Source organism: Neoarius graeffei, chromosome 3 (genome assembly GCF_027579695.1).
Source record: "Neoarius graeffei isolate fNeoGra1 chromosome 3, fNeoGra1.pri, whole genome shotgun sequence".
Taxonomy (NCBI): Eukaryota; Metazoa; Chordata; class Actinopteri; order Siluriformes; family Ariidae; genus Neoarius; species Neoarius graeffei.
The window spans coordinates 112,193,222-112,217,991 of NC_083571.1; the positions used below are offsets into that span (position 1 = coordinate 112,193,222).

Below are 24,770 nucleotides of genomic sequence, written 5' to 3' on the forward strand. Positions count from 1 at the left end.
AATAAGGATAAAGCTTTGTATTCTAGACCAGGTTTTCCTTAAAGTTCACATGCTAACAGGGTAGCTGCACAGGAGGCGTGGGGGGTGAAGTTTGCCAAAAGCATTCCAACTCCATTAAAGTTACTCCATTTCAGATTTTTCAAGTGTAGGTCATAAAAAGAATTTTCCCCGACACCCAATTATTTTTGCTTAGTGGACTGAAAGCTACTGAATTCAAATCACAGACTTTCCTAAATTCGCCGCTATTTTTTCCTGCTTCACCATGATGCAATTCAAGATACTACATCATGCATCACGTGGTGGGCTTTCCCTGTTCGCGCAAGGCATTGTGGGATATAAATTTGAAACAGGAGAGAAAAATGGAGGACATGAGTGCACTGGCGGCTCGTTAATAGGGGCGATTTGGGCGACGCACTCCCAAACAGGGAGGGAGATTTTTTTTTATCTACTCCTACTACCACGGCAACAGTAATGTCATTGTCCAATCAGGCTAAGGTCGCGCCTGGTGTAGCCACACCCTTTTGGTGCGATTTCTGTCAGGTTCAGATTTGCCCCAAAATCTCCCATTGACACTAATGGTACGTACGTTTTTTTCGAAAATCATGCTCCCAATGCATTTTCTATTAGGTTTTATGTGCTCGCACAAGCAGCGTGCTTACGTCATACGCCTGTTGCGCCGCGCAAGTGTTGCCAGATCGGGCGGTTTTAAGTGCATTTTGGCGGGTTTTGAACATTTTGGGCTGGAAAACGCAACTTGCGCGGGAATAGTGTGAACATTCTATGAAGAAGATGGCGAGTGTTGAGTGCAACAATACGATAGCGTCTCTGAAAGAAGTTCCCTTTAGTCGTCGTACCAATGAGGAGAAAACGGCAATCAAACAGCTAGGACCTCCTAGACCGAATTTAAACATCAAGCAAGTGTCTACGAAGGGGGAGAAGACCTACTCAAGAGGTTTTAACAAGAACTGGTGCCACCAGAAAACTTGGCTAGCTGGCTGTGATGTAGTCAATGCTCTTTTTTGCTACCCTTGCGTTCTCTTCCACCCTGGAAGTAGCACAGCAGACGGTACAGTGATATCTGATATTTGAATTTACTAGGCAAAAGTTTTTTTTTTTTTTTTTTTTTTTGTGTGTGTGTGTGTGTGTGTGTGTGTGTGTGTTACCAATGGCAGTTTAACATTGCCATGCTTGGAATATTTCAGTAGCCTCAAGTTCTCTCTGACTTGGTGTAAATTAAGCATATTTTCAGTTTTTATATATTGTACAGTATGTGTTCATTGGAGCCAGCAGCACCTTACCTTTTTTCCAACTTGTTAAGCCAAGTTGCACTGACTACAAAACCTTGTGTAACCTTGTGTGTATATAGCTAAATAACTAAAGCCTTTTTTCATTGACATGCTTGTAATACTTTAAATTTCCTTTTAAGGCATGGCTTTCTGGAGGAATTCTTGGGAAAAAAAACACTGCAGAATTTATTTAGAATTATTATTTGTTGTTAAAATGGTGCAATTCCATATAAAAAAAAAACCCCACATAATTAAGCTGCACATGTTTGTTTGATAGATACTTTTCTTCATCTTTTTCAAAACTTAAACACTTGTTTTGGATTTATATCCTGCCACTTTAATTGCATTCTTTAGAATGAAGAAATTAGAATATGTTTATAATTAAGAATTTGTGTCTACTTATTATAGAATACTGGAATAATATGAGAAAATAAATGAGTAATGTAATATTAATTGATTGTGATGCCAAATGTTTTGCTTTGAAGGCTTCACAATGAATCTTCCTTAGTTTTAGCCTGGCAAGCCAGAATAAATGTGAATATTTGCCACTCGTAGGCAAAAATATTTTTGGCCGCTAGGCGGGTGGGTCTAGTTTACTAGGCTACCTTAGTTTGCCACCTTTAACTTGTTTAGTGTTGCCACCTAGTGGAGAGAAGAGATATTGTCTGTATTGATATCTGAATTTACTAGGCAAAAACAAGTTCGGCCAATTGATTTGCTACCTAGGTCAATTTACTTCAGTCCTGTGGACATTTACGGTCCGTGTAGATATAACGGGGGAAAATTGCCCCCCCTGAAAAAAAATTCAGGAGCCGCCACTGCATGAGTGTGCGAATGAAATGTGAAAGACTGACTACAGTAACGGAAAGAAAGCGAGAAGAAAAGACGTTATCTTATATGTGAAAGAAAGGAAATGCAGAACCAAACTAATAAATATCGGCGCTCAGCGAGCACCTCGGTGTGATCAGCTGTTTAGCGACAGAATGATGGAACTGTCAGTGCACGCTCAAAGGTAAACCTGTAGATGGCAGTAATGCAACACTGTGGATGCCAGCTGCTGTAAAACCCAAAAGAAGAAGAAGGTAAACCTGCGCATGCGCATACGGACTTCCTCTGTCTGCCTGCCTGCACGAAATGAGAGATTTCATGCAAATTATTTGCTTGGGAATCCCGTCAAATATTGCAGAACTAAACAAATATCACAATGACCAAATTTCAGAGGGAACTAAATTTCACCGATTTTATGAAATCGAAAGGCCGTCTTGCTTTGAGGCAATATAGTATAAAATTTATAATTTATTATAATAACCAAGAATTACAAGGACTGATTTTGAAAATCAGAAAAGGGAAATTAAGAACTATCCTCACCAGATATTTTATAACAACATATGGTAAAATTGTGGAATATAAGAATATTGATATGTTGTGTGAGTATCAGAATCATAATAGGCTACTATCCCTTGCTTTTTTAATAGTTTGTTGACTAATATATTGTTATTCATAAATTAACATCGCAAACTTTCTCTGCTGAAGTCCATGTTGGTTTGATCCCTGATCCTTGAAGCACTGAATGGATAATTCAGCATAACGAAGACAATTTTGAAATAATCTCCTCATATCATTTGCAATTCAGTGCACAAACCAGCACACATGCAACAGAGCGAAGCCTTTCCACACTGTGTCTTTACAAGGCTATACGCATGCATTTCAAAGCAGCTACTTCTCAATATGCAGTCCTCACTAGGAACACGAGAAGGATACATCCGTGGAAAACAAGCTAAAGGTCAAGGGTACAAAAACACAGTTTGTTTCAATAAGTCACTGTAATTTCTTTCACAGAGTAAATACAATCTAAGCTGTCAAGAAGATGCATGGGCTTTTTTATGATCGATTTCTGCCACGCTGAATAAATGTGGAGCATCAGCTTAACCCCGAAACTTTGTTACTGCGGCATGATTTATGAAATGCTTTAGGTCATGGAAAGAATTGATTTTAATTCACTCGATTAAACCAGCTAATAAGAAATCATTCCCGCAAAGCAAACATGTGTAAAAGAATATTGGTTAAGATTTCTGAGTCAGTCTTGCAGAGCGGCAAAACAGAGAGAGAGAGAGAGAGAGAGAGAGACGCAGAATATGTGCACGTTTGCTTTGATGATACAGTGGTAAGATTTAAAATGATAAAAATAATGAAGTCAATAAAATGCATGCCATTACCATTTTTTGAATTTTTATGGATAGAAATGGCTTGAGAGCATATCACTGATCTGTCCTGTCCTCACAGGCACTACACAAGGGCAATGCAAAAAATGATTCAGAGAAATATTACATACCATCTGGTAAGACTTCAGCGATGAGACAATGTAGAGCATATGTACAGCCACCCACGCAGACATGACTGTAAACAAACACTTCTGCCATGTTCGATCCAACACAGACCTTTTCCAACACTGAGCACACTGTGTGTTTGTCACAACATCAAACTCGCACGAATCATCACAATTTTTTTTTCTATGTACAAGGAAAGGAATGGAACACCCCTACGGAAGAGCAATAGTTCTACTAAGAAATAAATTTTTTTTTAACATTTCTGAGAAAAAAACTCAGAATTTTCGAGATTAAAGTCAGAAATTTCGAGAAAAAAGTAAAAAAAAATTTGAGAAACAATCTCAAAACTTTTGAGAAAAAAAAGCCAAAAATTTCGAGAAAAAAGTCAAAATTTGAGAAAAAAGTCGAAATTTTCAAGAAAAAAGTCAAAATTTATCAAAAGTTTTGAGAAAATAAACTCAAAATTTTTGAGAAAACAGTCACAAATTTAGGCTACCAGGAAGTACCAGGTCATTCAGAGCTGACGGAGACTTGTGCCATGTACACACGTAGCCGGGTATTTTTAAAACCGAACATTTTCCCCCCCTCCGTTTATAAAAATGTTTTATCCACACCACCTTGTCTTCGAAAAAAATCCCTTCCACACATAACCGAACATCTGCGTCTTCAATCACATTCATAAGCATTCCAAACCTGTAGATGGCATTATTTCCCCAAATCCTACCCTCTAATCACATCGCCTGTGCTCTTGGAGCAGTAGTTGGGCTTCTAAAATTAAACATGTAAATAGCACCTGCACAATAATTAACACTTTCAAGGCACTACTCCGATCCATTACTCTTTAGCTAGCCGCACACTACGCCGATTTTCAGCGTACCGAGCCAACTGAAGTCGCGAGTCAGGCGTAAAGACTAGTTTTCGATGGTACCGACTCATCTCACAGCCGATTCGAAAAACTAATCGGGAGCCAGACTGATCGGCGAGAGTCGCTAGCAATAGCCAATCATATCTTTCGCATATAACACGTGACATCATTAAACACAATTTCTAGCGCGAGGAATACGTGTTGGTAGCACCTAATGCAGGTATATACTGTAATTCCATAGACTGAAGCTTTATCCATAGACACAGTGGGCTGGAAAGCCACTCTGCTCAAGTTGTGTGGCTGAATTCCAAATCACTTTAACTCCCCTATATAAGTGCACTATTTAAGGTTGGAAATAATAGCTCATGCAGCCTAGATAGTGCGCTACATATTCCATGTTGTGTCATTTGTAATTCAGCCTGTAGCATCTTCAAGTGTTGGATTTAACAGTAACTATATCCAATAGCCAATCACAAAGCTATTAAGTTGTCACATGTCGCTTCAATCGCGACTGCACTCGTCAACAGTCGGGGGATATGTGCGTGCCCTGTCGGGAGTCGGCTCTGAAATGGGTCGGTTCGGTACCGCGTGGATCGCCGTGGTGTGCGGCTAGCTTAAGTCCATGCTTAATCTGGCTTCTGCAGTAAACAAAGGTCGCACGTTTGACGTCAGGGCAGAGTTGTTGTCATTTTTTTGGCGCAGATTGTGACGTTCTAAAACGCAATACTCCGGTTATCTCTGTCTACACGAAAAGGCATACACGGAGTTTTCAAAAATCTTCACTTTGCCCGGAGTTTTTTTAAATATTCGTTTTTGATGTGTTTTCATGTGGATGACAGGCCAAAACGTAGAAAAATATCTTCGATTTAGCAGATACCCGGCTACGTGTGGACCGGGTCTTAGTCTGCCACTACTGTGTTTAGTGCTGCTGAAATGGACGACTTAATCAAATGTTATTTCGGGATTGGGTTTAATAACAAAGAGATCCTTGCAGTCTTGGCACAGAATCACAATATTGTTAATCACATCACCAACCGACTTCCTGTACCCCGGTTGTCACAACTCTGAATTCCATGGCTCTGGTCTCAGCCATTCATGTCTACCGGCCGCGAGTGAGTGTCACTTCCGTATGGAAGCCCGCCTTCTACAGATTTCTGACTTTTTTTTCTTGAAAATTTAGACTTTTTTCTCGAAACTTTTGACTTTTTTCCTCGAAAATTTTGACTTTAATCTCAAAAATTCTGAGTTTTTTTCTCAGAAGTTTCCAAATAAAATATAAAACCCTGGCCCTATTGCTCTGCCGTAGGGAACACAGCTCCAACTTTTCTAACAGCATTAATTATTTCTAAAAATTCCTTGACTGATCACGGAATCCAGGGACACATGTCGGCCCGGGGGCATTTTGAGTTATTGACAGATTCAGAAAGTACAGTTTCTAAGCTTTCCAATGATGCCTTCCATGTGGAGATCTGACAATATTTGAAGAATGTGTGGCCTTTTGAAAGTGCATACCTCTTAAAACAGGAAAGGGAGAAAATCGCCCTCAAAGTTTTCCATCTCAGCTACTCTGGGTGTAGGGCGGGCACATAATGCTGCTCATCTGCATGACATTAAGGAAAGCTCTACCCCCTACTAGCTAGCACGATGCTACTTTCATGTAAACAAAGATCACCACGTCAATTTTCCTTCCATGCAAAGTATGCCCAACACAATTATGAAGTACAAAAATAAAGTCCTAAAGTATACTTTAACGTTTTGTGGTTGAAAAATTACTCACACCGTAAGAAAGAAAGATAGCACGATGATGACACAACTAACACAACGCTAGTTTCATGTAACCAAACCACAACACTCCGTTACATGCAAAAATAACCACACAACCTTAGATTAATAAACTCACCCCATCAGAAAGAGAAACGTCGCCTTGCACACATCATTGCCTCTGATGGAATATGTAGTCCTAGAACACTTCCTTTTGGTTGCGTTTTTTTTTTTTTTGCTAGAAATGGTCATCTCCGATGTAACTACCGTGCATCTGTTTGCTTCGAGGTGTTTCAGCTCCTCTGTGATCTGTTTAGCTTGCTCCATATTCATTCCATAGTGAAATTACATGCCTGTATGCAGCTTAAGTAGCCACGAGCTCAGCTCGTATCATACAGCTGATTGGCGGAAAAAAAACCCAAGACTTAAATCGTCACGTGAATGGCCCATATGGTAATTTACCCACACCCCCCCAGCAGGCTACAGTCCTGACAAAAACGAGACAATTTGCAACAAAAAATGTATGCTTTTCCAACAAAACAATCTATTGAGGTATTTCACCTGATGTCACAGGGTCACGTGACGCCCCGGTGTCCGCCATTTTGAAGGTCAAGCTAGCTAATGTCAACAACATAGTAGCTAGTATGTTACTGTAGCAATGTTTACGTTCAGTCATTTGGATGACTGTTAAAACCTTTCAGTCTCAAGTTTTTCCTTTACTGTATTTACTAGTTTACTGTAATTATGATCCGGCAGCTATTTACACCGGATCCAGTGTAAATAGCTGCTGGAGCGCGCTCCAGCTTGCTCCCCCTCAAATTAAGCAGCGCACTCCGGCTTGCTCCCGGAGTGCTCCGGCCGAGGTTCTGGAGCGTGCTCCGGCTTGCTCCCCCTCAAATTAAGCAGCGCGCTCCAGCTTGCTCCCGGAGTGCTCCGGCCGAGGTTCCGGAGCGCGCTCCGGCTTGCTCCCCCTCAAATTAAGCAGCACGCTCCGGCTTGCTCCCGGAGTGCTCCGGCCGAGGTTCCGGAGCGCGCTCCGGCTTGCTCCCCTTCAAATTAAGCAGCGCGCTCCGGCTTGCTCCCGGAGTGCTCTGGCCGAGGTTCCGGAACGCGCTCCGGAACCTCGGCCGGAGCACTCAGTACTTTCAAGACCTCGGTCACGGTATTTCATGATACGGACCTCCCAGCTGGTAAATAACATATGTACAGACACTTGATATATTTTACTTCTGTGATTTTTGAATTGTTCATTTTTGGATTACGCTTAATTTTTGTGGCTACTGCCTCACAGAGTAAATACTATATATATGCTATAGTTACTGTATGGACATGGTATCGGAAAAATTTTATTTATAAGCAGTAGCCACATGTACCCATAGGGTACCTATTTTTTCTGAAAGTTAAAAATATGGTGTAACTACTGAATATGGAATGCAGTGAAGGACTTGTTACTACACAAAGGCTATTGTGTAGTAATAAAAAAAAAGGATGGCATGGTGGTGTAGTGGTTAGCGCTGTCGCCTCACAGCAAGAAGGTTCTGGGTTCGAGCCCCGTGGCCGGCGAGGGCCTTTCTGTGCGGAGTTTGCATGTTCTCCCCGTGTCTGTGTGGGTTTCCTCCAGGTGCTCCGGTTTCCCCCACAGTCCAAAGACATGCAGTTAGGTTAACATGGGGCGGCCTTGGGCTGAAGTGCCCTTGAGCGAGGTACCGAACCCCTGACTGCTCCCCAGGCACTCTAGTGTGGCTGCCCACTGCTCTGGGAGTGTGTGCATGTGTTCACTGCTTCAGATGGGTTAAATGCAGAGGATGAATTTCACTGTGCTTGAAGTGTCCATGTGACAAATAAAGGTTTCTTCTTCTTCTTTATGCCACCAGCTAAAAGCTTGGATAAGCAAGGACACATACCAACAGCGTCACTTATTCCTAGCGTCAAATATGCAGTCTTTTCTAAAGACCACATGCAAAATAATATACTTCACATGGACATGACCTACAGTCAACATGAGCTTCATGACCTTACTATGAACACATAGAATGTCGTACGAGGTTTATCTCATGGAGTAACCAGAACCCGATCATTCAAAGCGACCATAACCTTTCGAAAATACTAATAAAAAAGCAGAAAGAAGCGTGTGCGTTAATGCTGACTGTTCGTCATTATACGTATGTATGATTAATCTTCTGAACTGAAAACATTTTCCATCACTCTGAAAGTAACAGACTCAAATTATTTTACACACATCCTTTCCATCTATACAGGAATCACACCAAGAAAAAAAAAAAGCAGCCATCTTTGGTTTGTTGGCAGCATCAGAACATGCATTTCAGGCAGGAGTGTGAGCGTGTGAACATTGTACTGTTTGAGTTATGTTGATCAAGAGAAGTTTTTTTTTCTTTTTCAGCAGGTGGAAAGACAGATGAACAGAATATTCTTTGGTGAACAGTTCCTCAAACGGCATACAGCTTGATCCCATAAAGCAGAATCAAACAATAATATCTTTAAGTGTTCATCCATTTTTATTACCCACTGCCACGGTGATCCCTCATCACGGGTGCTGAAAGGACAGCTTCGGTTCAGCACGCATTTTTTGGAGCAGTTTAAGCAATGCTTCTCTTCATCTTGAGCTTAGGCGCAGCTACAATGCTGAAGTTCTCCTCTCATCTGCTTGTAGGTCAGCTTACCGATGATGAAAAAGAGGAAATCATCACACCAGTAACAAGCTCTCCACACAGCTCCAGCCCATGACTGAAGAGCTGCTGGACCCCCAGCACACCTCGCAAAGCTCTGCACCTGCCACTTTTCCTGACATTTTATTAAATAAAAGAGCACCTTGTCTTCCACCTCCGTTTCTGTTTCCGGTTGAGAGTACGCTGTGAATGTTTTGGTGCCAGAAGCTTTTTATTTTCCTTTTTTCCCCTTTGTTTTTCTTTGTGATTGTATGGTTTCCTGTGGGCGGCACGGTGGTGTAATGGTTAGTACTGTCGCCTCACAGGAAGAAGGTTCCGGATTCAAGCCCAGTGGCTGATTGGGGCCTTTCTGTGTGGAGTTTGCATGTTCTCCCCATGGGTTTCCTCCGGGTGCTCTGGTTTCCCCCAATGTCCAAAGACATGCAGGTTAGGCTAATTGGTGGCTCTAAATTGGCCATAGGTGCGAGTGTGAATGGTTGTTTGGCTCTATGTATCAGCCCTGCGATGATCTGGCGACTTGTCCAGGGTGTACCCTACCTCTTGCCTATAGTCAGCTGGGATAGGCTCCAGCTTGCCTGTGACCCTGCACAGGATAAGCGGCTACAGATAATGAATGGATAGATGGATGGTTTGTTCTTTGTTTGAATGTTTTGTCCACCAGTTGCGGTGTAGTTTTGGCATCAGCTCCCTTCAGGCTTTGGTCCATGGTGGGTGATGCCTGTGCTCCTAGCTATAGACTGCAGTGAGCTCGTTACTTTCTTTCATATCAGGGTTGTCCAGTGCTCTGTGCTTGGTGTGGTGTTCCAAGCGATGTTTCCCAGTGGCATCGTAGCGGGTGTGAGACATACTCTCATGCGCCTTTTGCTGGGACTATGAGCAGCTACACCACTGGAATTACATCCTGACCCTCTTTTGGTGAACTTTTTTTTTCTTCCTCTAATTGTAAAGCGAACTTAGGTATGAGAAAGGCACTATATAAATTGAACTTCCATCCATCCATTATCTGTAACCGCTTATCTTGTTCAGGGTCGCAGGCAAGCTGGAGCCTATTCCAGCTGACTATGGGCAAGAGGTGGGGTACACCCTGGACAAGTCACCAGATCATCGCAGGGCTGATACACAGAGACAAACACTCACACATTCACACTCACATTCACACCTACAGTCAATTTAGATCCACCAATTAGCCTAACCTGCATGTCTTTGGAGTCTGGGGGAAGGAAACCAGAGCACCTGGAGGAAACCCATGCAGACACAGGGAGAACATGCAAACTCCACACAGAAAGGCCCTTATCGGTCACTGGGCTCAAACCCAGAACCTTCTTGCTGTGAGGCGACAGTGCTAACCATTACACTACCATGCCACCCCTAAATTGAAATTATTATTTTTATTATTACCACCACCATCTTCTGGATACGTCAACCAGCGAGTGGCCTAGTGGTTAGCATGTCCACCTCTCAATCAGGAGATCACGAGTTCTCCTCATGGTCAGGTCATACCAAAGACCATCATAAAAATGGTGCCTACTGCCATTTGGCAAGGCATGCTGCAATACAGATGCGAGTGGGGAGTCAAACTCTTGTGGTTACCTGAGGACTAGCCCCCCACTGTAACCCTAGCTATGTAATATAGGCAGAGATCGGCGCCGCCAAATGTGCCATGAATGGTGTGGGAAGGACTTGATCTTCTAGATATGTGTTCATGTCTGATGACTAGCATCCTGTTAAACCACTTAAAAATTCCCTCTCTTTATATGTTTCATGGCAACTTTATGTGTAACAGACAATAATAATAATCTTAATACAACCCCGATTCCAAAAAAGTTGGGACAAAGTACAAATTGTAAATAAAAACGGAATGCAATAATTTACAAATCTCAAAAACTGATATTGTATTCACAATAGAACATAGACAACATATCACATGTCGAAAGTGAGACATTTTGAAATTTCATGCCAAATATTGGCTCATTTGAAATTTCATGACAGCAACACATCTCAAAAAAGTTGGGACAGGGGCAATAAGAGGCTGGAAAAGTTAAAGGTACAAAAAAGGAACAGCTGGAGGACCAAATTGCAACTCATTAGGTCAATTGGCAATAGGTCATTAACATGACTGGGTATAAAAAGAGCATCTTGGAGTGGCAGCGGCTCTCAGAAGTAAAGATGGGAAGAGGATCACCAATCCCCTTAATTCTGCGCCAACAAATAGTGGAACAATATCAGAAAGGAGTTCGACAGTGTAAAATTGCAAAGAGTTTGAACATATCATCATCTACAGTGCATAATATCAAAAGATTCAGAGAATCTGGAAGAATCTCTGTGCGTAAGGGTCAAGGCTGGAAAACCATACCAGGTGCCCGTGATCTTCGGGCCCTTAGACGGCACTGCATCACATACAGGCATGCTTCTGTATTGGAAATCACAAAATGGGCTCAGGAATATTTCCAGAGAACATTATCTGTGAACACAATTCACCGTGCCATCCGCCGTTGCCAGCTAAAACTCTATAGTTCAAAGAAGAAGCCGTATCTAAACATGATCCAGAAGCGCAGACGTCTTCTCTGGGCCAAGGCTCATTTAAAATGGACTGTGGCAAAGTGGAAAACTGTTCTGTGGTCAGACGAATCAAAATTTGAAGTTCTTTATGGAAATCAGGGACGCCGTGTCATTCGGACTAAAGAGGAGAAGGACGACCCAAGTTGTTATCAGCGCTCAGTTCAGAAGCCTGCATCTCTGATGGTATGGGGTTGCATTAGTGCATGTGGCATGGGCAGCTTACACATCTGGAAAGACACCATCAATGCTGAAAGGTATATCCAGGTTCTAGAGCAACATATGCTCCCATCCAGACGACGTCTCTTTCAGGGAAGACCTTGCATTTTCCAACATGACAATGCCAAACCACATACTGCATCAATTACAGCATCATGACTGCGTAGAAGAAGGGTCCGGGTACTGAACTGGCCAGCCTGCAGTCCAGATCTTTCACCCATAGAAAACATTTGGCGCATCATAAAACAGAAGATATGACAAAAACGACCTAAGACAGTTGAGCAACTAGAATCCTACATTAGACAAGAATGGGTTAACATTCCTATCCCTAAACTTGAGCAACTTGTCTCCTCGGTCCTCAGACGTTTACAGACTGTTGTAAAGAGGAAAGGGGATGTCTCACAGTGGTAAACATGGCCTTGTCCCAACTTTTTTGAGATGTGTTGTTGTCATGAAATTTAAAATCTCCTAATTTTTCTCTTTAAATGATACATTTTCTCAGTTTAAACATTTGATATGTCATCTATGTTCTATTCTGAATAAAATTTTGAAACTTCCACATCATTGCATTCCGTTTTTATTTACAATTTGTACTTTGTCCCAACTTTTTTTGGAATCGGGGTTGTATGACTTTAATACATAATTACTTTACTTCATAGTCCTGTAAGATACCACTGTCTAAAGATCACTCCCAGGGCTTTGTGTATATTGAGAAAATAGTAGAAAATGTTAAGCAATACCCTCCTCATACATTTCTCTGTGTATAGCTGGAGTATGTGTGATGGGTGTTTTGTTTTGTTTTTTTTTTCTTCCCCAAGGCTTTGTCCTGATTTAATTTTATCAACATGCTGGCAAGCTGCCATTTAATTTTTGTTTACTTCAGCTGTGATGTGAATAATCTGAATAATTAACCTTGGAGTTAGATTAGCGAAAAGGAGCTATTTTTAGTGGAATCAAGATGGTAGCAAATACCATTATGATAAGTGATAAGATAAATGCAAACCCCCTAACCCACCTCAGGATGCTTCCAAAATAACTAAAGTAATGACATTGCCACTCTGACATCTGGAAATGCCATGGACTCAAGATACATTCATTTTCATTGCTAGTGAAAACCCATGTCTCAGGATGCACAGGATTCAGTGAATGTGCTAGAACGCATCTGAATGGATTACATGCCAGCCTATACGGTAATTCACCCACACAGCACATTTCAATCAGTGGCCATAATAAGGAGACTGTTATTTCTTAAACATTTGTATCATAAGAAAATAGTGAAAGTAATGATGAGATAGAGGATCTACAATGTGCAGCTTGAGGTTAAAGCACAGATCCCTGATTTAAGCAGCCAGCTGTCCCCTATAACACAATAACTACAACCCAGAGAGGGTGAAGATGCATCTGCTTCCTCTGAGACATGTGAAGCCGCCATCGTTTCAAACTGTTTCTCATGCAACATCACAGAGCTATGTAAAATACTTGTAGGAAAGCGCTACGTCCCGTCTTCCACAGACAGCACAGGAGCTCACCGACACCCAGAGAGAGAAAGAATGGCCAATACTGCTCTCTTGGACTCCTAGCCATGGATTATCAAGATACAAACTCATGAGCTTCTGGGCCAAGGAGAATTTCCCTTCCAATGGCAGGAAAATATCTCAAACAGAACCCGACAGAGCACCTCCACTTCTCCAACACAACTCTCCAAATGAGAATCTTTCACTGGTCATGTTTTCCATGGATGAAGACAATAATCCATCCATCCATTATCCATAACCGCTTATCCTGTGCAGGGTCGCGGGCAAGCTGGAGCCTATCCCAGCTGACTATGCGCGAGAGGCAGGGTACACCCTGGACAAGTCACCAGATCATCGCAGGGCTGATACATATTGACAAACACTCACACATTCACACCTACGGTCAATTTAGAGCCGCCAATTAGCCTAACCTGCATGTCTTTGGGGTAAACCGGAGCACCCGGAGGAAACCTGTGCAAACATGCAAACTCCACACAGAAAATCCTCCGTCAGCCACTGGGCTGAAACCCAGAACCTTCTTCCTTCTGTGCTAACCATAATACCACCGTGCCACCCTCAAGACAATCATCTAAATTGCTAATCAAGTCTATCATGACACAGCTGCATGCTTCACACACTGGCTTGCAAAGAGAAACATTAATGATTCCAGCTTCTTGTTTGTGTAGCCAGGAAAAAAAAAAAATAGTAATGTCCTTATCAGAAAATGAATGAGGGATAATAATGAGTAGCTGTATTAATGTTCGCTTCTTAATAATGTATTCCGAATAAACAGAACCCTTCTACATGTAGCACATTTTGGATATTGGTTTAGAAATCAGGCTTTTAGGTTACCTTTTGTAATCTTCTCTAATTTCATTTTTTTTTTTTACGCGCCTCTTGGACATTTCCAACTGTTATGGAATCAGATCTGCTCCCAGCACTGATCCTCGCGTTCCCCCCAATGTTTACACGAACTAAACTCTTTGGCAGATGCCCTTATCCAGAGTGACTTACTGAAAACCCACCCTTAATGCTAGCCAAATAGGTCAGCGATTAGAATACTATAGAGCAGATTCTCTATTAGGGGGAAATGTTGTATTTAATTGCTTAATTAGCCCTGCAATAAATCATTGCATGACAACTGAATACCCAATTAAGAACGGAAAACAACACTTGTATTCATTAATTGCATTTTGTTGGCAGCCCTAATGTATTAGTTCTTTGACAAGTGTTCAGTCTGGAGTCGCCAGCCATTCAAATTCATGTCAGAGTTTCAAGTCTATCAACGTGTGATTCAAGTGCGATTCCAAAGAGGAGCAAGGAGAAGAAAAAAAAATTATATAACCCTGACAAATAATTGTACAACTAATACAAATAAAATCTCATTACACACATACACACACAGTGAAACGATGGTTTACGGTCATTGAGCACAAAAGTCTTTTAACACAGCTCTAAGTTCTTAAACATAAGATCCAAGAACACTTGATCTTTATTATAAATACTTACTGATCATGTTTAAAGATGTTTGATGGATTTTTTTATGAAAGTTGCTCAGCCTGGCAAGCCAGACTAAATGTGAACATTTAGTCTGGTCTCGGTCGTAGACATTTCCGAAGGGTGTGGGTAGGAACAACCCGTTGTCTTTCAAACTGTCTCTGTGCGTATAGGCCAACGCCCTGACCAATCAGCGCAACAGTGACTGTGACGTAGTCAGAGCGACTGAAAGCAGTGGGGGAGGGTAAACAAACAGCATGTGGAGAGGGACACCATTGGAGCGTCGAGTGTTTTGGTGAAGATTCAGCGATCATGGTAGCCTGGCAAGCCAGACTAAATGTGATATTCATCGACGCCCAATTGCATGGCCGTGAGTCCGAAATTGTTTGCCTCCTTCACCTGGTCCTCCATTAGGGCTACCAAGGGCGAGACAATTACCACCATAGGGTTTTCACTTAGCCCCATCCTTTTGGCTAACAGCGGAGCCAGCTGGTAGATCAGACTTTTGCCATAGCCGGTCGGCAAAACAGCAAAAACGTCCTTCTTGAAAAGGAATGAGCGGACAGCCTCTTCCTGCTCATGTTTCAACGAAAACTCCAAGTCTAATTCTTCTAAAACTGATTCCAAAGCGGAGTCAAACGAGCGCTGTTCAATAGCCGTAGCCATCTTTCCTGTTGTGTTTTCTCCAGCGTCGTGCAGCCTTGTTGTCACTCCTGCAAAAGCCCGCCCAAAGCATCCAAACAAAAACCTTGCGTTGTGATTGGCGGGCACGATTTGATGCCCGGGGCGCGTTGTTGATATGGGTATGGTCCGAGGCTAGACCCACTCGTAGGCAAAAATATTTTTGGCCGCTAGGCGGGTGGGTCTAGTTTACTAGGCTAAAAGTTGCTGAGATTCCAATCAAAAACGAGTGATTTCCATGTAAACTAGGGACAGCTTCGAGACTTGTCTTGATGATCAAACAACCCTTACATCTTAGCGTAACCTCTTCTTCTTGCTTCACGATTGCCGTATTATAAACAACTGACGTATAAATTTTGGTTATTTTGTCATTGCACTTTAATTTAATTGCCGTTCATTTTAGGATACTTTAGTGGAAGTTTCTTTCTTTTCTTTACATATCGCAAGTGTTGGTTACTTCTTAGTCAGCAAAACACATGTTGTCAAGCAGGGCAAGAGATATAATCCCCCGGTTAATTAATTCAGCAAACACATAACTGTTGAATTTGTGATCTGATCAGAAGTGATTGAAGTTATCTATGAAGGTGCCGACAATTCAAGGTTTGTAATGGTTTAACGACAAATATCCAAAGACACCAAAGAATTGGCTTTTCAGTCCATGTTTCAGGGATCAGCAACTGATCCTTAACATGCACAGCAGTAGAAATTCTGGCTTCCAGTCCCTAATGCTTGGTTCACACGTTGGCGTTTCAGCCTTGAGTATGTACGGTGTATCAAGATACGTGGCAGTAAGAAAGGAACGTCACAGCATCACCAGCTTATGTAGCTAATACTCTAGGATGCGTTACACGACCTCCTTGTACGCCAGGGTGTGGCGTATTTTTAGGTCCGCACTTAAAAATCCGTAGCACATACGTAGCAGCTTTGATACGTCACACATATGTCACATGTACGCCATAAAAACGAAAGCTATGCAGCAGCAGTGACGCAGCGGGAATGTTGCTCGAACACCTATTATGCCGTGCAAACGCTTTAGTTGATGTATGTCTGATGAAGGTGGCTCCGGGGCTGCTGGGTGGATGTGGCTGATGTCTTCCCTCTTCCTTTGCCCTTCTTGGGTCCTGACTTCTTCACTGGCATGAGGCTTTCTTGACTGTGACGAATGACAACGAACGCAGCGTGGGGCCCCCTTTTATACTCACCTGTGAACGCCGCAGATACGCCGCAGGTATGCAGCAGCAATGTCACGTGTAAGAACGAAACGCCAAGCCAGTGAAACGGTTACGCCTCGGCAACACATCATACGCCAGCTCAGTACGCCATAACTTTATGTCCCTTGAACCCCATACAAACCCCAGGAACGCCACAGAAACGCCAAACATACGCTGTGCACGTCACAGGACTTTAATTGTGGGCAAAATGCGCCTCATTTCTTGGCATTTGACCCACATGCCGCTTACATGGCAAGCTACGAGACAGTGTGATAGTAGCCTAAGCGATCATAAACCCCTTCCTAGATCAAGATGAGTATTTCTCATCTCATCTCATCTCATTATCTGTAGCCACTTTATCCTGTTCTACAGGGTCGCAGGCAAGCTGGAGCCTATCCCAGCTGACTACGGGCGAAAGGCGGGGTACACCCCGGACAAGTCGCCAGGTCATCACAGGGCTGACACATAGACACAGACAACCATTCACACTCACATTCACACCTACGGTCAATTTAGAGTCACCAGTTAACCTAACCTGCATGTCTTTGGACTGTGGGGGAAACCGGAGCACCCGGAGGAAACCCACGCGGACACGGGGAGAACATGCAAACTCCGCACAGAAAGGCCCTCGCCGGCCACGGGGCTCGAACCCGGACCTTCTTGCTGTGAGGCGACAGTGCTAACCACTACACCACCGTGCTGCCCAAGATGAGCATTTATTTTTCAATTATTGTGACCATAATGCAGAGTTGTGCTGAGACTTTGGAACTTGTGCTAAAAGACTTTTGTGCTAAATAACCAGACACTGAAACTATGATCCAGTGAAAAACAAAACCAATGTTCGATACCTCAAATAAAGCTCATGCTTGAACAGAATATGAGCTCACTTCACTGTCTGTCACTTCCAATACAATCAACTGCAACTAATTGCAACCACCATGTTGTCTCCACTAATCCAAGCCTCTGTGAGCAGCAAGGAGCTCGAATGGCTTCTGTTAGAGTCGTAGCCTGGAAGAATGACTGAGCAGGATGTTTCAGTGTTTTCCATTTGAAATGCATTGTGTAAAACAAGTTTGTTCTGTATTACTTAGTAAGGCATTTATTTACGTGACAAGAAAAAAAATATTGAGCATTTTAGGGTAATTTGGAGCTGCTAGGAAACATTATTGGATAATGTTAACTCACATACAGAGTCAGAGTCAGGAAGTCACTTAAATGGGAACAGACTATATACATGACACACTAATAATCAGCATTGCACTACTTTAATTACTAAGCACCAAAGGCTAGTTATAACTCACAATCAGGATATTCTGATCACACCGTGCTTTTTTATGTGCCTGGGGTACAATCAGTGTATTTTGTGTTTACAGATATAAAACACTTACACTGTGTTGATAAATAGTTGTACCTAATCTACTATGAAAACATAATGGTTTATTATGGTTTATTCCCCCGCATGAATTAAAATGACAAAATCTGCCTAATGACCATTTTCTACATTTTCTTAACATCAGCTGAAAATAAACATTTCCTTTTTGGATATTTCAAGCATAATTTACTGTGAATAATATGGAATATCCTTCAAGTTTGCCTTCCCCAATGACCTGAGCCATGATTTTCCCTTTACGTTCTTCGATTATTCACTAAATGCTATCAATTTCTAAAGATGACACTTTCCTTGGTAACAGCGAAACTGTAAGAAGCAAAGTAAGCATCAGTCCTAAATGTAAGCAATAGCAATGATCTGTTATACTTAACAACGAAAGAAATAACAAACCGCTCATGCCACAACTGACCAATCAGAATCAAGTATTCAAATGAGCCATGTAATAGCATAAATATGTAGGCGATTATAGAAAATTGTACATGCTGATTGGTCAATAAATTTTGACTATTTTTCGATAATCACTTTGAGCGACTCGGCAAAATGGCGGCCGATCGCTTTGTCAACGAAAGTGAGAAAGAATTACAAACGATGAAAGAAAACGCTGTTCCTAAAAGCACTAAAGATGCTACGAAGTTTGGTCTAAAACTATTCAAAGCTAAGGTGGAATTGTGATAAAATAAATCTACAATCCCAATTCCAAAAAAGTTGGGATGCTGTGTAAACTGTAAATAAAAACAGAATGCAATAATTTGCAAATCATGGAAACTCTACATTTCATTGAAAATAGTACAAAGACAACATATCAAATGTTGAAACTGAGAAATGTTATTGTTTTTTGAAAAATATATGATTATTTTGAATTTGATATCAGCAATATGTTTCAAAAACGTTGGGACAGGGGCATATTTACAGCTGTGTTGCATCACCTCTATCGTACTTTTAACAACGCTCTGTAAAAGTTTGGGAACTGAGGAGACCAATTGCTGTAGTTTTGAAAGAGAAATGTTGTCCCATTCTTGCCTGATATACATTTTCAGTTGCTCAACAGTTCAGGGTCTCGCATCTTTGTCATATTTTGCACTTCATAATGCGCCAAATGTTTTAAATAGGAGACAGGTCTGGACTGCAGCAGGCCAGTTTAGCAACTGGACTCTTTTGCAAACAGAATGCGATAATATGCAGTTTTAATATGTGCAGAAAGCAGTTTCGTGTTGTCTTGCTGAAAGAAGGAAGGCCTTCCCTGAAAAAGATTTTGTCTGGATGGCAGCATATTGCTCTGAAACGTGTTTATATCATTCAGCATTAATGATGCCTTCCCAGATGTACAAGCTACCCATGTCATGTGCACTAATGCCCCCTCATACCATCACAAATGCTGGCTTTTGAGCTGTGCACTGATAACAAGCCAGATGGTCCCTTTCCTCTTTAGCCTAGAGGACGTGGTGTCCATGATTTCTAAAAAGAATTTTTACTTTTGATTCATCAGACCTCGGGACAGTTTTCCACTTCGCCTCAGTCCATTGTAAAAGAGCTCAGGTCCAGAGAAGGGGGCGGTGTTTCTGGATATTGTTTATATCTGGTTTTAACTTGCATTTGTGGATGCAGTAATGAACTGTTTTCACAGACGATGGTTTTCTGAAGTGTTCCTGAGCCCATACAGTGATTTCCACTACAGACACGTGTCTGCTTTTAATGCAGTGTCTCCTGAAGGCCTGAAGATCACAGGCATCCAATGTCAGTTTTCAACCTTGTCTCTTGCATACAGAGATTTCTCCAGATTCTCTGAATCTTTTAATGATATTATGGACCATAGATGATGTGATCTCCAAACTCTTTGCAATTTTACATTGAGGAACGTTATTCTTAAATTGTTGCACTGTTTGCCTACGCAGTCTTTCACAGAGCGATGAACCCCTCCTAATCTTTACTTCTGAGAGACTCCGCCTCTCTGGGATGCTCTTTTTATACCCAATCATGTTACTGACCTGTTGCCAATTAACCTAATTAGTTTTTTTTTTTTTTTAGCATTACAGAACTTTTTCAATCTTTTGTTGCCCTGTCCCAGCTTTTTTGAAATGTATTGCTGACATCAAATTAAAAATAAACACATATTTTTCAAAAAACAATAAAATTTCTGAGTGTCAATATTTTATATGTTGTCTTTGTACTATTTTCAATGAAATATAGGCTTTCTGTGATTTGCAAATCTTCACATTATGTTTTTATTTATGTCTGACACAGCGTCCCAACTTTTTTGGAATTGAAGCTGTATTTCAAAACAAAGTATTTTATGTGACTCGGTGTAAATAAGTGACACAACCATGCATGCACCTTTATGACATTTGCCTGCCGCTTTTGAAATTTGGAATAAATTATTCCTTTTTAAAAAATATGATTTTTTTCAAATAATCACCGCAAATTTGTCTTGGTTATTACTCACCGATATTCACTTCACCTTCAGTGAATAATTGTTAATTATTACATTTTGCTGGCTTGCATTTTTATTAATAGCTGCTTTAGTAACAGCTGTGTAACACTCACCACTGTAGGTCACCATCCTGATGGCGGAGTCTCCCTCACCGAAGCGGGTGATAGGGGTCAGGCGCACTTCGTAGGCCTCAGGTCTGATGAGCTCTGTCAGGTTATAGGTGATGAGCTCTCCCTTCTGAATGGGGCCTTCGACAGGGATCTCCTGCTCCCACCATCTCTGCTGCCCAGTCTGCGGAAGAGTAGCCCAAACAAGCAATTATACACACTCTGGCTTTCTGTTGCAGGTCTTCTTTGTTTGTTTTTTTAAACCCATAAAACAATCTCAAGTGTAATACATGAGATAAAAACATAACGTGAGGACAACAAGTGTTAGACACATACAAATAAAAAAAAAAAATGAAACAAAAAACAAAAGTGAATTTTGCAAAAAAAAAGAAAGATAAGTGGGCTTGTGTCAGAAAGAACTGCAGAACCCGAGATACCATTATTACAGCAACCTGTAATGTATATTTGTGCTCTATATGATCAAATATTCTTCTACAACAAGGAGGAGAATGTATTAGACTCTAGTCCAACCCACACAAGGTATTCACAGGGACAGTCCTAGCTGTAGGCAACATAAGCAGCTGCCAAAGCATATAACTTAGAACTACAGACTTATAGCTTCAGGATATAAACTGATACTGTATCAGTCTATACAGCAGGCAGAGCTGCTCTCCTGAGTGGCTATAGACCTAACCAAGGTAGGTGGTAAGGTAAGGTAAGGTACAGTGTCTTGCAAAAGTATTCATCCCCCTTGGTGTTTGTCCTGTTTTGTCGTATTACAAGCTAGAATTAAAATGGATTTTTGGAGCGTTAGCACCATTTGATTTACACAACATACCGACCACTTTAAAGGTGTAAATTGTTGTTTTATTGTGACACAAACAATAATTAAGATGAAAAAACAGAAATCTGGAGTGTGCATAGGTATTCACCCCCTTTCGTATGAAACCCCTAAATAAGAACTGGTCCAACCAATTCACTTCATAAGTCACATAATTAGTTGATTAAGATCCACCTGTGTGCAATCAAAGTGTCACGTGATCCGCCACATGATGTCTGTATAAATCAACTTGTTCTGGAAGAGCCCTGACTCTGCAAAACAACTAAGCAAGCAACATGAAAACCAAGGAGCCTCCAAACAGGTCAGAGACAAAGTTGTAGAGAAGTATAGATCAGGGTTGGGTTATAAAAAATATCCCAAACTTTGAATAGCCCACGGAGCACCATTAAATCCATTACAGCAAAATGGAAAGAATATGGCACCACTACAAACCTGACAAGAGAAGGCCACCCACCAAAACTCACAGACTGGGCAAGGAGGGCGTTATTAATCAGACATGCAACAAAGACACCAAAGATAACACTGAAGGAGCTGCAAAGTGGCCTACACCATCACTCTCCTCACTGGCAAAGCTAGGGAGTGGGGAACAGCTATGTGGGACGCCAATGCACCATGCTGTGCCAGCTTCAAGAATTTCCCAGAGGAGATGAGGCGAACCTTTGACCACTCTCTGTCTGGCAGAGAGGCAGCACGAGAAATCATGGGGCTGCGGCAGGGTGCCCAGTCCGCTTTTGACTATGCTATTGAGTTTCGCACTTTGGCGGCATCTTGTGGCTGGAATGAGAATGCCTTATTTGACGCATTTTTGAACGGGCTGTCAGACTCCATCAAGGATGAGCTGGTCTCACAAGAACTGCCATCTGATCTCCCCGGTCTCATGGACCTTTCCAGTCGTATTGACTCCTGGATCAGACAGCAGGTGAAAGAGAAAACTTGGACTAGTCTTACTCCCCCTCAGCCCCCCATTCCTTCTGCTGAGCCAATGCAGGTAGACCAAGCCCGCATCTCACCTGAGGAACGACAGCACAGTCGGGATATGAGGGCATGTTTTTATTGCAGACAGCTGGGGCACTTCTGCCAATCTTGCCCTCTAAAAGGAAGAGCCCACCAGCGAGTTTAGGGGCCCTGGTGGGCAATGTCCAGAATCAGCCCCCTACTGGTCAACTACTACTCCAAGTGGTCATTATACATGGCAATCAGTCCCATGACCTCCAGGCACTCATTGATTCAGGGGCTGACAGAAACCTGATCTGCTCGACCACCGCCAAGCACCTGGGGATTCCACTACTGGCTCTGAACCCGTCCCTCACTGTCCTGACCCTTAACGGTACTAGTCTGACCACTATCACCCATAAAACAGCCCCGGTCACCTTAAGAATTTCTGGCAAACATTCTGAATCCATCCAGTTCTTTGTCATGAGTAATCCCCATGTGCCCATAGTTCTTGGTCTGCCCTGGCTAACTCTACATAACCCCCATGCCAACTGGACTAACAACACTATTTTAGGATGGAGTGAATTCTGTTTATTGTCATGCCTGAGATCTACCCTCCCTCAGGCCGAGCTGCTCTAGCCCACCATTGGTGAATATCCTGACCTCTCTAACGTGCCTCCCAAGTATACAGGGAGTGCAGAATTATTAGGCAAGTTGTATTTTTGAGGATTAGTTTTATTATTGACAAACAACTATGTTCTTGATGAACCCAAAAGACTCATAAATATCAAAGCTGAGTATTTTTGGAAGTTGGAGTAGGGCTTTCTTAGTTTTAGCTATCTTAGGAGGATATCTGTGTGTGCAGGTGACTATAACTGTGCATAATTATTAGGCAACTTAACAAAAAACAAACATATACCCATTTCACTCATTTATTTTCACCAGGGAAACCAATATAACAACTCAACATTCACTAATATGCATTGCTGGCATTCAAAAACAAACAAAAAAAACAAATCAGTGACTAATATAACTGCCTTTCTTTACAAGGACACTCAAAAGCCTGCCATCCATGGATTCGGTCAGTGTTTTGATCTGTTTGCGATCAACATTGCGTGCAGCAGCAACCACAGCCTCCCAGACACTGTTCAGAGATGTGTACTGTTTCCCCTCCTTGTAGATCTCACATTTGATGAGGGACCACAGGTTTTCTATGGGGTTCAGATCAGGTGAACAAGGAGGCCACGTCATTAATCTTTCTTCCTTTAGACCCTTTCTGGCCAGCCATGCTGTGGAGTACTTGGATGCGTGTGATGGAGCATTGTCCTGCATGAAAATCATGTTTTTCTTGAAGGATGCTGACTTCTTCCTGTACCACTGCTTGAAGAAGGTGTCTTCCAAAAACTGACAATAGGACTGGGAGTTGAGCTTGACGCCATCCTCAACCCGAAAAGGTCCCACAAGCTCATCTTTGATGATACCAGCCCATACCAGTACCCCACCTCCACCTTGCTGGCGTCTGAGTCGGACTGGAGCTCTCTGCCCTTTGCTGATCCAGCCACGAGCCCATGCATCTGGCCCATCAAGACCCACTCTCATTTCATCTGTCCATAAGACCTTAGAAAAATCAGTCTTGTGATACTTCTTGGCCCAGTCTTGACGTTTCATCTTGTGTGTCTTGTTCAGTGGTGGTCGTTTTTCAGCCTTTGTTACCTTGGCCGTGTCCCTGAGTATTGCACACCTTGTGCTTTTTGACACTCCAGTGATGTTGCAGCTCTGAAATATGGCAAAACTGGTGGCGAGTGGCATCTTGGCAGCTTCACGCTTGACTTTCCTCAGTTCACGGGCAGTTAGTTTGCGCCTTTTTTTTTCAACGCGCTTTTTGCGACCCTGTTGACTATTTTGAATGAAGCGCTTGATTGTTCGATGGTCACGCTTCAAAAGCTGGGCAATTTTAAGAGTGCTCCATCCCTTTGCAATATATGTCACTATTTTTGACTTTTCTGAGTCCGTCAAATCCCTCTTCTGACCCATTTTGCCAAAGGAAAGGAAGTTGCCTAATAATTTTGCACACCTGATATAGGGTGTTGATGTCATTAGACCACACCCCTTTTCATTACAGAGATGCACATCACCTGGTATGCTTAATTGGTAGGAGGCTTTCAAGCCTATGCAGCTTGGAGTAGGCCAACATGCATAGAGAGGGTAATGTGGTCAACATACTCATTTGCCTAATAATTCTGCACTCCCTGTAATGACTTAAAACCTGTGTTCAGCAAGTCTCAAGCTGTTTCCTTTCCTCCCCATAGGCCCTATGACTGTGGAATTGACCTTCTCCCTGGGACTGCACCACCTAAGGGGTGACTTTACTCTCTCTCTCTCCTTCTGAAATGCAAGCCATGGATAAACACATCACCGAGTCCTTAGCAGCTGGAATTATTCAGCCCTCCTCTCCTCCTGCAGGGGC

General features: G+C 42.2%; 1 protein-coding gene across 1 annotated transcript in view; it reads right to left on the reverse strand.

The window, feature by feature from the left end:
- LOC132882654 (MAM domain-containing glycosylphosphatidylinositol anchor protein 2-like) overlaps positions 1-24,770 on the reverse strand; it is a 555,131-nt gene that overhangs the window by 23,292 nt on the left and 507,069 nt on the right. The window contains exon 11 of the mRNA XM_060915736.1: positions 20,536-20,713. Within this exon, the coding sequence (XP_060771719.1) occupies positions 20,536-20,713 (178 nt within the window). The remainder of the gene's footprint in view (positions 1-20,535; positions 20,714-24,770) is intronic.